The sequence below is a fragment of the Mastigoproctus giganteus genome, chromosome 1 (assembly GCF_048544385.1).
Source record: "Mastigoproctus giganteus isolate SK-2022 chromosome 1, ASM4854438v1, whole genome shotgun sequence".
NCBI classification, from domain to species: Eukaryota; Metazoa; Arthropoda; class Arachnida; order Uropygi; family Thelyphonidae; genus Mastigoproctus; species Mastigoproctus giganteus.
The window spans coordinates 157461025-157475404 of NC_143575.1; the positions used below are offsets into that span (position 1 = coordinate 157461025).

Below are 14380 nucleotides of genomic sequence, written 5' to 3' on the forward strand. Positions count from 1 at the left end.
TACATCACTATAAAGTTTCAGATTTTGTCGATTATCCATATCTTGCCTATAATTCTGAGTGCATACATTGTATCTGTTCTTTAAATTTCTCATTCTGTATTCCAAGTTCCAAAAAGTATCCCTCCTAGGCAGTATCCCTCTGATTGAACTCCGATTGATACCACTAACCTTGGCAAAAAGGAAATCTTTGCATAATTTAAAGATTATTTCTGTAAAGCTATGAGTATTATCTCCTCCGAAATCACCATTTGCGTGAGGCAGTTTCTCTCCCCAAAAGAAGTCATGTTTTTGGACAACAGGATTAAAATTCATGTTTTCGTTCCTAATTTCTTTAGAACACCATTACAAGATATTCGCTTCAATGTCATTCCCTATCTCAATTATAGATGAATAATTTTTATTTTTCTCAGGCAAATCCATATCATTAAACATTTTTCTTAACTTTATGTAATTCCTTATCCCATCATGCTTAGATGTAATGATCTTGACTTTCCTCCTATTATTTCGTCTTAAAACGGGAGACCTACTGCACGATGAACACAGTGATCCAACTGAAATTTCTTCCTCACCATAGCACTATCCGCCTTTGACGATGTGTTTTGATGAAATATTCAGATCTCCGTGGTGTCGAAAGTGCAATGTCCTTATCATCCCTATTATCCTAACTATCCAATTCTGCTGACATGATAGCAATACCCAAGAGAACCTCCTCCCATTCCAACATCTTCTCACCTACACCTCCAGAGATAGAGACCACAGAAGATTCTTTGCTTTGACTCAGTGAGAATTTACCTTGAGATATACTTGGATCCTAAAATTCTAGCTTAAGCAAAGAATTCCAATTCTTCCTTAATTTAAGTTTGAAATTTGCAGACAGTGGTCTTTGTACCAACAGTGACATTAGACTCCTTAGCACCACTTTCAAGATTCGTAGAACCTGCAACCGCTTTCAATTCAACGCCACAAATTTTTTCACACATGAAATCAACCCTGTGTGTATCTGATTCCATTTGATAAACAATTTTTTTTTTATTATTATTATTATGAGAGGACACTAATAACGTATAAGGGGGCACTACCAGCCTTCTTCCTTCATTAACAATGGCTTTATAGGCCATTACTATAAAAGTTTTTTTTTTTTAGGAGCATTAACAACTAAGGCCATATTGCTCCGGGGATATGCAGTGGTCATTCCCTGACCTTTCCGCATCCTCCGTTTTGGTGGTCATGGGCTCGAACCCCGATCTAATCAAGAAGTGTGTGTGCTTTGCACTGCTATTCCTGCCCACCTGTCTACGGAGGCACTATAAAAGTAAAGGTAAACAGCAGCCATTATCAACCCACTGCAGGATGGAAATCTCCTCAACAATTCATGTTGAGGGAAATGGACCATAATCTGCCACGCTGGTCCAGTGCGGGTTGGCAGATCGACCGTATTTAGCAGTCAGGGGCTTGAACCCCCGGTCTACTCAAGGAGCGTGTGCTACTGCACTCCTGCTCCTCACCACTTGGCTACAAGACCTTTATTGTATAAATCTAAAATTCTTTAAAATTATATATGATTTCCGCTAAGAAAATATTTTGTTCCAAACTTAGATTAAACTAATCAGCCAGATATGCCCTTCCACCTATTTGAAGTCCCCTTCATCCATACCTTGCAGATTTTAAAATGTAGCTCTTCAAATTTTCAAGTACCAGTGCTATGCTAAAGCATAGGCAGCTGGAACTGACAGTTAGAACAGAGAATACTCTAACTGCTAAAACAGACTTATTGTAAATCTAGCTTGAATATTACCTTCCTTACCTTGATTAGAAATCGTCAAACCCGGTAGACCTTATCAAAATATATCCGATTATCGCAAGAGTATTTAAAGTAAGCATTTTAAAACCATATTTATAAACACTTTTAACAAGCACACATATAATAGTAACTATCACAGCTAACCACCATTGTTGAACTTCTGAACTAATTAACCTCTGCATTTCCAATAATTACATAATTCATGAAAAACTGAATACTTCCAAACCAAAGGTCCATTTATTACCATTTTCTGCCATCTCCCACTCAGCCATCCCTTTATCCACCCCTGCGAGCTGTGTCTTAGCTAATCTATACTGGTCTGAAATCACCCTACTCTCAGACATAAGTATTTACAGATATTTTATTAGCCATATGGTGCAAGGAAGCCTGAGGCTTATGTTGCACCATCCAAAAAAAAAAAAAAAATTCCCGAGTTACCCTGCGAGAGAGAGAGAGAGAGAGAGAGAGAGAGAGAGAGAGAGAGAGAGAGAGAGAGAGAGAGAGAGAGAGAGAGAGAGAGAGAGAAAATCAGAAGTAGAAAGGAATCACCAAGAAAGAGAAGAATGATGATATCCAGCTCAGGAACCTGGGTTTGCCAAGCCCATACTCACCGGATGTGAGCCCCTGGAGATAAATACGTGACTTGTTAGTAATCAATTACCCTACATTTCTGTATGACTTTGCTAGCATTTATCCTCCAGAACTTACTCTGGAGAGAACAAAAGATTCTGTACCAGGTACATAATGAGTCCTGCCGCTAGCATATTTAACATGTTTTACATTTAGCAGAAAGCAAGCTAATACAGCATCAGCCAAAAAAAAAAAAAAAAAAACCTTCCCATTTCGCCCATCTGATCATGTCAAATGTTTGTCTAGTTCAGCCTTAAATTTATTTAAGCTATCAACTTCTACAACAACAGATAGAAGTCTGTTCCAGCAATCAACTAACCGCTGCTAAAGGCAAACTTACGCACATGTATTCTGTCTTCCCTCGATTTCAGTTTATGCCCACTCAGACTTGTAATCTGAGCAAGAGGAAGGATCCCATCAGCATTGAGCCTGTTCAAACCATTCAAGGTCTTATACACCTCGATCAGATCACCTCGCAGGTGCCTAGTCTCCTGTTACCAATCTTGTTGCCCTTCTCTGTACTCGTTCTAGCAAATCTACATCCTTCCTAAAATGAGGCCTCCAGACCTGTATGCAGTACGCAAGGTGTGGCCTGATCATTGCCTTATACAAAGGGATAATCACCTCCTTGTCTCTGCTAGCAAAATTCCCATACATCATTGACAATACTACATGACCTGCTCTGGTTGCCCGTCTGCACTGCTCAGAGAACTTCATATCTCACTGCACAATTACCCCCAAGTCTTTTTCATTCTCCACCACCTTGAGTGCAGTGCCACATAGTTGATACATTTCTCTTGGGTTACTGCTACCCATATGCAGTATGTTTGCATTTGTCAATGTTAAATTTCAATTTTCGCTTCTCAGTTTTTCAAAATTTTCTAGATCCTGTTGCAGTAGCACACTATTTTTAATGTCATTAACAACCCTGCAGACCTTTGTATCATCTGCAAACTTGGACATTAAGCCTGATAAACCTTCATCAATATCATTGATAAATACACAAACAACAATGGGCCCAGCACTTAGTTTGTTTTAGTGTGTTGCGTCGATTGTTGTGTTCCGTTGCACCGCAAAAAGAAATTTTGTTTCATTATTTATGTCAGGAATGTCAATTTTTTTTTTTTTTTTTTTTTGTTTAGAAATCATGAAAATGAAGGGCAAACACAAAAGAGTTGCTCTTTCAGTTAAAAAAAAAAAAAAACTTGAAATTATTCAAAAGTTTGAAAACGGTGCATCCATTAAATCTCTAATGAACCATTATAATGTTGGTGACCAAACCATACGCAACATCGTAAAAAATATAGGAAAGCTATAGACTTAAAATCAACATCGCAAAAAATAAAGAGAAGCATCATATTGGACACGCGGTAAGTTTTTTTGCTTTTTATCTATCGCCATATTTTTTTACGTAAGTTGCTGAACATTTTCCGATACAGTAAGTCCCCGACTTACGCAACTAAGGATTTACGTAAATTTTTTTCACTCAAATTATTATTATTTTTTTTTTTTTGGATTGTAAAATTTAAAACGAACAAAAAATAAAATAAGCAATCAATAACTACGATCACGGCACCCACAAATTGTACAAGTGGGATACGGAATAACAAGCAAAAAAATAAGAAAGAGAAGATTCTTACAATTTATTTTTGTTTTTTTTTATATATGACTGAAGATTTCAGTGAAGGAGACACAAATTTCACCATAATAACATAAAAATCCACAGAATTCCAGCTATCGAAAATTTTTGCAAATGCAATAACATCGAGTTTACTACCCATTTATAAGATACATGAACAGAAAAGCCCAATAATACGGAAAGTGCAAAGTTTTTATTGTTTTATGGTGGTGACCTCCAGAAATGTGCTTTAGCAAAATGTGAGCTAGCATGGGGTGATAATAGTCGATTAGGATCAGAAAATTAAACTAATAAGGATGTATGAAAATGGTCAAACATTAACAAGTATCACGCTGAATTCAGATTTGTCAATAATAATATAGTAGCAAAATGTTATTAGGCATTCCCGAGTTACATAAAACTCGACGATGTAAGACGTTCTGGAACATATCTCTTACGTATGTCGGGGACTTCTGTATTTTTGGATTAACCGGGATTTGTTTTTTTCCATCTATCCCGGAAAATCGAGAGTCTACTGTATACGATATCAAAATTATTTTTTGCATCCAGTTCCTTTGTGACCATGTCATAGTATCCAATCAAATTGATCAGATAAGTCTTTGCCCTTAACAACCCCATGCTGTGTCTGAACTACAGTAGACTCTCGATTTACCGGGATCGGATTAACTGGGACACTTCAAGACTCCAAATTTAAAAAAAAAAAAAAAAAATCAACCAGAAATCATAAAATTCAAGTAATAAGTAGAATAGGTATAAACAGTTATTTTGCAAGTTGTAAATAAGCAACAAGAACCAGCGTTATAAGTTGTCATTGGGAAATTAATGTGCCTATTATCTTGCAACCCCCACTGCCTTCACACCTGCTGCTCAAAAAAAAAAATAATAAAAGACAAATGTTTAGTTTGTTTTAGTGAGTCGTGTGGATTGTTGTGCTCCATCGCACCGCAAAAAGACAAATTTTGTTTCGTTATTTATGTCAGGGATGTCGAAATTTTTTTTATAGTAAAAATTTTTTTTTGTTTAGAAATCGCGAAAATGATGGGTAAACACAAAAGAGTTGTACTTTTAGTTAAACAAAGACTTGAAATTATTCAAAAGTTTGAAAATGGTGCATCCATTTAATTTTTAAGGAACCATTTATGTTGGTGACCAAACCATACATGACATTGTAAAAAACAAAGGGAAGCTATTAGATTTAAAATTGACATCGCAAAAAATAAAGGGAAGCATCGTATTGGACGCACGAGTAGTACATGGTAATTTTTTTATCTATCGCCATATTTTTTACTTAGGTTGCTGAACATTTTTTGATATAGTAAGTCCCCGCCTTACGCAACTACGGATTTACATAAATTTGTTTTCGCTCAATTTTTTTATTTATTTTTTTTTTTAGGATTGTAAAATTTAAAACAACAAAAAAATAATAATAATAAGTAATCAATAACGATGATCACGGCATGCACAAATTGCACAAGTGAGATCGGAGTAACAAGCAAAAAATAGGAAAGAAGAGAAGATTCTTACAATTATTTATGTTTTTTATATGACTGAAGATTTTAGGGAAGGAGACACACACACACTTCACCATAATAACGTAAAAACCCACAGAATTCCAGCTATCGGTATCATTGCAAATGCAATAAGATTGAGTTTACTACCTGTTTATAATACATTGCACTAACAGAAAAGCCCAATAAAACGGAAAAGTGCAAATTGTTTTTATTGTTTTTTGGTGACCTCCAGAAATGTGCTTTAGTAAAATGTGAACTCGCATGGGGTGATAATAGTGAGTTTTCGCCTTAACCCTGTGAAGTTCTTTACAGAAAATTTAATTTTGACCGTTATCATGGTGCCAACTAAGAGAATAACAATGGCAATGGGAATAACTATGACAATGGTACTAGTAAATCTACCAAGGAAAGGAAAACGATCGATTTGGATCAGAAAATTAAACTAATAAGAATGTATGAAAATGGTCAAACATTAACAAGAATCACGCTGAATTCAGATTTGTCAATAATAATACAGTCGCAATATGTTACTAGTCATTCCCGAGTTACGTAAAACTTGACGAAGTAAGAAGTCCTGAAACGTATCTCTAACGTGTGTCAGGGACTTCTGTATTTTTGGATTAACTGGGAAATCGATTATCCGGGATTTGATTTTTTACCATCTATCCGGCAAAATCGAGAGTCTACTGTATTACTGCAGTCTTGTCTAGGTGATCCTGTATCACCTCCTTAACTAGTGACTACATTATTTTCCCCAAAACAGAAGTTAAACTAACAGGTCTATAATTAATTGTGTCACCCTTTGAACCTTCCTCTGTGAATTGGGGATACATTTGCATATCTCCAGTCCATGGGGACCTCCTGAATCTAAGGATGCTCTCATAATTATGGCTAAGGGTTTGCTAACTTTCCTCACTGCCTCCTTCCATATAACTGAATAGATTCCATCTGCCCCAGGTGCCTTTTTTTATGCATAACTTCAACAATTTCTCCTCCACTTTGCTCTCAGTTATTACAAAATCACTTAGCTCCCTGTTAGAGTTTGATAAACTTTTGGCATTTCCCTCCTTGAATAACTCCTCATGTGTGAATGTAGATGCAAAATACTCATTCAGTTTATCAGCTACTTGAGTAGGATCATCAATAGTCAAACCATCTATGTTAAGTGGACCAATCTGATCCATCCCCTTCCTTCTAGAGTTTACATACTCTTTGCTGCATCCTTTACCAAAGATTTCTCATACTCTGCCTTTGCCTGCCTAACCCCCTTTGTGACTTGATTACAGATTAGCTGACATCTGGCATAGGCTTCTGTGTCCTCATAATTTATATGCATACCATGCATTTTTTTTCTCTGCCACGAGCCTTATTATTATATACGTGCAACGTGCAACATTCTGTTCTGTAATCTGAACTGATTTAAATAAGTTCAGATCATAAAATAGTAATTTACGATAAATTTATCTTAATATAATAATAATTTACAATAAGTTTATCTAATTTTTAATCCAATTTCCTGCAAAGGTAACTGAAAAATAGGTAACTCACCATGTTCAAGTAAGTACTGAACAACTTCCAAGTGACCACAGAGACATGCATAATATCTGAAAAATGCAAAATAACAGTATTTAGTATTAGTATTGGTAACATGAAGCAAGGAAGCAAAGCACAGCACCAACAAAAAAAACACACTTTGTTTGCCAAAACTTTCCTTAAATTTAGTGTTAGTATTAGCAAATGATGCAAAAAAACACACATATACAGCATAAGCTGGGGGGGGTCCCCACATCATATGCTCATTCTCTCCATACCCATGTCTAGTTCTTCCTTTAATTTATTCAAACTACCAACATTCACAACTGATGAAAGTTTTCACAACAATCAAATACCGACTGGCTTAAACCAAACTTCCTCACATCTAGCCTACAAACATCTTTTTTTAATTTGAATATATGCCTTCTCATGTGTGCAATCTGAATAATTAGAAAAATGCCACCTACACTGATCTTACTTGATCCATTCAAAGCCTTAAACACCTCAATCAGATCACTTTGCACATGCCTAGTCTCCAGATGTTTCAATTTGCATAACTGAAGCTCTTCTTGGTAAAAGCACCCTCTTGTTTGCCTCACCAATCTTGTTGCCCTTCTCTCATTGCTTTGCACCCAGATCTACATCCTTACTAAAATGAGGCCTCCAGACCTGTATGCAGTATTCATTAACATTGCATTATACAATGAGATAATCACCTCCTTATTCCTGCTGGTGAAATTCCTGTATATCACTGACAAAACCCAATGATCTGTCCTGGTAGACTGACTGCACTACTCAGTCAACTTCACTAATGCTGACATAATAGAGCTAATAGATATGCGGTGCCACCCAGAAACTGGTGATGATGAGTTCTGCTACAGTATTTAGTTAACAAAAGAATGAGAGGAACTACCTCAATACCGACTTATAGAATGCCTTGATGTTAACACTCTCCTAAATTCAAGCGAATGTAAAAATTAACTTAAATGAACTCATGATATGAATGACACCTCTAGTTTAACATATACAGAGAACCTACTGATACTGACATCTTCTTACATTAAAATAGTTACCATCCTTTCACTTATAAAAGATAGATAATCTGAAATCAGTTCCTAAACACATATAAATATTCTACATCTGAATCCGTTACACACTGAGATACAAATATTAACAGATTTCAAAACAGGGGTTACCCCCCATCTATAATACACCCATTAGCAAAAAATAGAAATGAGTTTTTGAAACAGTGATTTTGGGCCCCCACTTTGATTGGGGCCCTAGGCTGATATCTTTTTTGCCTATAGGGTAACGTGCCACTGTTGACAGGTAGAAAGTTCAGTTTTCAATAAAACTCACTTAAAAAAATATTAGTAAAAAACAGTAATGAGTTTTTGAAACTGCGATTTTGGGGCACCCTCTGATCGGGCCCTAGGCAGATGTTTTTTTTTGCCTATAGGATAATGTGCCATTGAATAGACCAAAGCAGAGTACAAGTGGAAAATCGGTTACATAACACCACACCAGCAAACAATAATAATATGATAAAAAAATATTTCATTTCCTTTCCATACATAGAACAGTGGTATAATCAGTTGAACAAACTTTTAAAAGATACGGAATTCAAAATTGTATCAAAACCTATGAGGAAATTACATGCAGTTCTAAACAATCACACTGTCCAATCTTCCTTAACATTCCAAACAAATAATATGGTTTCCAATATATCTTGTAAGGACTGTTACCCTTCATATCAGGGCTCCACTCAATGTAATTTGGATACAAGGGTTAAACAACACATGGCATCCATTCTTGCTTCCTGTTTTTCTACTTCAGAATTAGCATTCCACACAGTCAATGCAGGCCATACCTTCTTGTTCAATGAAGCAAAAATCCTCAACATGCAACATAATTACAAGAAATTATTAATTGTGGAAACACTTGAAATTAAATTGCACCAAAATCTCATTAATGTGCATTGCCCCTATCCTATTTCAGACTTTTGATCTTTCATACTATCCTGTGATCAAGACCTACATCGAAAAGCCTTGCTGGTTTCAGAAAAGTAAAAAATTATTTTATATCGTTTTCGCAACTGTTTTTTTTCACTGATGTTTCTTCGGCGTGGAGAATTCATTTAAGTTAGTTTTTACATTTATTTGAATATCGGATTGTTAGGAAAGTGGTCAATATTGAGGTAATTCCTCTCATTCTTTTATTAACTGATATATATAATGCAGAAGTTATTGACTCTTGTTGCTCTGACATTTATTAATATAAAGTATTTAGGAGAGGCAGGGAAGATAGAATTCATGGTGGAATCATTCTTCTTATCAAAAGGAGCCTGAACACGAAAAGATCTTTTGTTGCTTCTGAAGTTACGTCTGCCAGCACAGAACGTGTAGTGTGAGTTAGTTGAAAGCAAAGATATAATAAGAGTGGGCATAATCTACAAACCAGAAGAATATGAAAAGCATGAGGAGAATCTCTACATGCAGATGGAATGGGCAAACACACATGAATATCTTATTATGGGTGACTTCAACCTGCCCAGATTGGAATAAGTGGGAAGGAAACTCCCCACAGGAAAATTTTTTTTAAAATAAACTAGATGATTATTATTTGTACCAGCATGTTAGAGAAAATACTAGGGGTGAGAATATTCTTAACCTCATCATTACTCACTAATAAGATGACATCACAGGACTTAAAGTATAGGAAAAATTGACTGGTAGTGATCATGCAATCATCATTTGGAAGATGAAGAGAGATGTTGCAGGAATAGTTAAATGAAATGCATGGGTTTTAATTTCAGAAAAGGGGACTTTGACAATATATAACTATTTGATACGAAGACACTATATGGCATCTATTAATTAGGCAGATTGCAGAGTGATGGTGAAGACATTTAAATTATGGAATACCTTTAAAGCAAAAATCACAGCAGTCATGAATGCATACACCAATGACCCAAAACATTACGACAAGCGAGTCGTTATGCAAATCGAAGCAACTGCAGGTGAACTATGGCACGTGCGCAGGTCGGGACATGGTATGAAAACCACCCAATACTGAGCTCTCTTAATCACTGTTACTCTTGTTCTTCAGATGTGAAAGGTAGCAGACTTAAGCTAGTTTGACAAAGGCCAAATTATAATGGCCGAATGACTGGGTCAGAGCATATCCAAAATGGCACGGCTGGTGAGGTGCTCACGGTCAGCCGTGGTTAGTACCTACCGAAAGTGGTCTGAGGAGTTCCCCACAAACCGCTGGCAAGGTGTTGGACGACCACGGCTCATCGATGCTTGAGGTGAGCAAAGGCTCTCCCAGATGGTATGTGGCAACAGAAGGGCAACTGTGGTGCAACTAGCCGGTAATTGGAATTCTGGTGACAGGAGTAATGTGTCACAATGCACAGTAAATCGAACCCTGCTGAAAATGGGGCTGTGTAGCTGTAGGCCACTCTCAGTGCCCATGCTAACCACGGTTCACCGGCAACAGCGCCTACAATGGGCATGCGAGCATCGAAACTGGACCTTGAGTGATTGGAAGAAGATCATCTGGTCTGATGAATCACATTTCCTGTTGCACCATGTGGACGGCCGGGTACATGTGCGTCATTTACCTAGGCAAGTGATGGTGCCTGGATGCACCATGGGACGAAAACAAGCCGGTGGCAGCGGTGTCATGCTTTGGGCGATGTTCTGCTGGGATACCCTGGGTCCAGTCATCCCTGTGCTGGGTACTCTGATGTCTACCACCTACCTAAAAATCAATGCTGACCAGGTATACCCTTTCATGGCAACGGTCTTCCCCCTCTGGCAGTGCCGTCTTTCAGCAGGATAATGCACCAACCATGCCACACCACCCGGATTGTTGAAGACTGGTTCGCGGAACATGAGGAAGACTTCCAGGTATTTCCCTGGCCTCCAAATTCCGCATACATCAATCCCATCAAGCATCTGTGGTTTGTGTTGGAACAGCAACGCCGATTTGCAGCGTCTCAACCATGGACCTTATAGGAGTTAAAAGGATCTGCTGGTTACGTGTTGGTACCAGACACCACAAGACATCTAGAAATCTTGTAGCATCCAGGTACAAGCTGTTTTGGCTGCACGTGGAGGACCAACATCATATTAGGTAGGAGGTCATAATGTTTTAGCTCATTGGTGTACATATCATTAAGAAAATACTGCGTGAGGAGGAGAACGATGAAATGGATGATTGCAGAGTTGACCAGTCAAACACAGCAGAAAAAGAAAATTTTTTTCAAAGAAAGGTACTGAAGCCTACAAGATACATGTTGATCTATAATAGTACAACAAATAAGGATAAGGAGGCGAAGACTGTGTATGAGAAAGCATTGTATAAGAAACTAAAGGATGGGAACAAGTAATTTTTCATATATATGAATACAACAAAAAAAAAAAAAAAAAAAGTGAATCAGATCAGACCATTGTGCACTGGGTGCAAAGACCTCTTAGAGAGCCCAGAGCTGATGTTGCGGATGGATCGATAGATATTTTGCATCTGTCTTTATTGACAAAAGACCCATCATGCTAAGAAGAAGCTGTGAGAGTAAGATTCAGCCAATACGAAATAAGTGATTACAGATGACAGATTATCAAAAATACTTTCGAGCAAAAAGGCAAGTAAGTTGATGGCATATATCCAGTAATACTATCAGGAAGAGTATGGAACTATTGACGCATCTTTGGGCTTGTGGAGGGGGGATTTCTTGGGTTAGAGAAGTGTCAATGTATTGCCAATATGTAAAGGTGGTTCTAAGAGTGCAGTCAGTAACTATAGACCAGTTAGTCTGACTTTAGTGGTAAGTGTAAATGTTTTCAGTGTCTAATGGCACCAGGGGTTTCCCCCATCTCTGCGTTCTTTTATTGTGGATGTACCAGTTCACTGGGAAGGCCAGAGATTTAAAAGTGTATGGATTATGGAAGTGTGGTGTTTTGCACCGTTGTTCCTCTGGCCATTTAGCTTATGGACCTCTGCTGAGGCCCAACGTTACACACCGTGGAGGCAGACTAGGTACCCAATATTCTATTGTTCACTCTGGCAGGTCCTGCCACCTAATTTAATGAGATTTCGGTGGCTGGGACCTAAAAAAAAAAAAAAAATTTTTTTTACCGAATTAAAACAATATTTTAAAATTTAATTTTTTTTGCACATTTTTTTTTGTGTACAGGTACGGAATCCTCATGTCATATAAACTACGTTTCGCATTGCGTGGATTTGGAATGTGTGGTGTTTTGCCAGAACCTAACCCCCATGCAAATCAGGGAATGACCATATTTGGATCTTAGAAAGGCTTTTGATATAGTTGCACAAATTGGAGCAGTGTGGCATTGGGGGCAAATTGCTGCTATGGATAAAGGGATGGTTGAGTGGGAGAAGACAGAGAGTGGTAATCAATGGAAAGTTGAGCAGATGGGCTGAGAGTTGGCAACTGAAGTTTAACATTGACAAATGTAAAGTACTGCATATGGGTAGCAGTAACCCCAGAGTAATGTATCAACTGTGTGCTACTAGACTGACAGTAGTAGGGAATGAAAAGGACCTGGGGGTAATTGTGCAGTAAGATATGAAATTTTCTGAGCAGTGCAGACGGTGTGCAAGAGTAGCTCATGGTGTCTTGTCAATGACAGGGATAAGGAGGTGATTATCTCCTTGTATAAGGCAATGGTCAGGCCACACCTTGAGTACTGTATACAGGTCTGGAGGCCTCATTTTAGGAAGGATGTAGAGCTGCTGGAATGAGTACAAAGAAGGGCAACAAGATTAGTGAATGGAACAAAGGGTTTTGCTCTTAAGAAGAAAGGTTTAAGTTTTGCAAATTACAGTGTCTGTAGCCTAGGCACTTGCGAGGTGTATAAGGCCTTGAATGGTTTGAGCAAGCCCAATGCTGATGGGATTCTTCCTCTTGCCCAGTTTAATCGTCTGAGGGTACATAAATTCAAATTGTGGAAACAGTTGTAAAATAGATGTGTGGAAATTTGTCTTTAGCCAGCATGTGGTTGACTGCTGGAACAAACTTCCATATATCGCTGTAGAGGCTGACAGCTTAAATAAATTCAAAGCAGAACTAGACAAACAATTGGATGAATGGATGGGTGAAATGGGAAGGTTTTTTTTTTTTTTTTTTTTTGACTGATGCTGTATAAGCTTGCTTTCTTGCATCATATGCCTCTGTTAATGCTATAAGTAATATAATATATTAGTAATAATAGCAATATTAACAGTGATATGGTATAAGAAACTTTTGATGAACTGGCCAAGGGGAAAAAAAATACAAGTAAATAAGAAAATACAAATTATTTGCTTCCCTCCTCACATAGGTAACTATCCAGTTGGCCTTTGAATTTATTCAAATTGTGAGCCTCAACTAACCACAAAGTCAACCTGTTCCAGCAATCAATGACTCGCTGGCTAAAAGAAAACTTCCTACAATCCCAGTCCCGCTTTTTTGCTCTCATCTTTAACCATTAAGATCAATTGAATTAGATTTTCCTAATTTTCTGCAAGCAGAGTTGTATCATCTGCTTATCTTAAATTATTGATGTTTCTGATGCCAATTTTCACTCCAATTTCTGACTCATCCAAATACAATTTTCTCATAACTGATTCAATATACAAATTAAATAGAAATGGGGATAAGATACAGCCCTGTTGCTTCTTGATTGGTATACAATGATCTTATTAGCTCAATCAAGCATGCCAGTACCCCCAATTCTATCAAAGAATTTCACAATTTTTCATGTTCAACACAATCAAATGCTTTGGTATAGTCGATGAAGCACGTGTATACATCTTTCTGAAATTCGTGGACTTTTTCCATCATCCAAAGGATGTTTCCGATGTGATCACGAGTGCCTCTTCCTTTGTGGAAACCAGCTTGAACATCAAGCAGCTCTGTTTCTATACATCCGTGCTTGAATGATTTTCAACAGAATCTTGCTTACGTATAATATCAAGGCTATTGTACAGTAGTTCGAGCAATTTCAAGTGTCTCCCTTCTTCAGGATTGGAATAAACACTGATCTCTTCCAGTCTTTTGGCCACATATTGCTTTTCCAGATCTCCCGGCATAAAGCTGTGATAACTGTGATTGGCAAAAGTGTTACATTTCTGTTGGTATTTCATCAATTCCAGGGACTTTTCTTCTTGGTAGTTGTTGCAGCACCCATACTACTTCTTCCTCTAAAATATCCAGTTCTAGCTCATCCTGCCCTTTCACTTCGATCTGTTGATGTT

The 14380-nt window shown here is 37.5% G+C and overlaps 1 protein-coding gene across 1 annotated transcript in view; it reads right to left on the minus strand.

Moving 5' to 3' along the window:
• LOC150091210 (ankyrin repeat and BTB/POZ domain-containing protein 1-like) overlaps positions 1 to 14380 on the minus strand; it is a 309182-nt gene that overhangs the window by 252474 nt on the left and 42328 nt on the right. The window contains exon 3 of the mRNA XM_090382805.1: positions 7130 to 7185. Coding sequence (XP_090238931.1) covers positions 7130 to 7185 — 56 coding nt within the window. The remainder of the gene's footprint in view (positions 1 to 7129; positions 7186 to 14380) is intronic.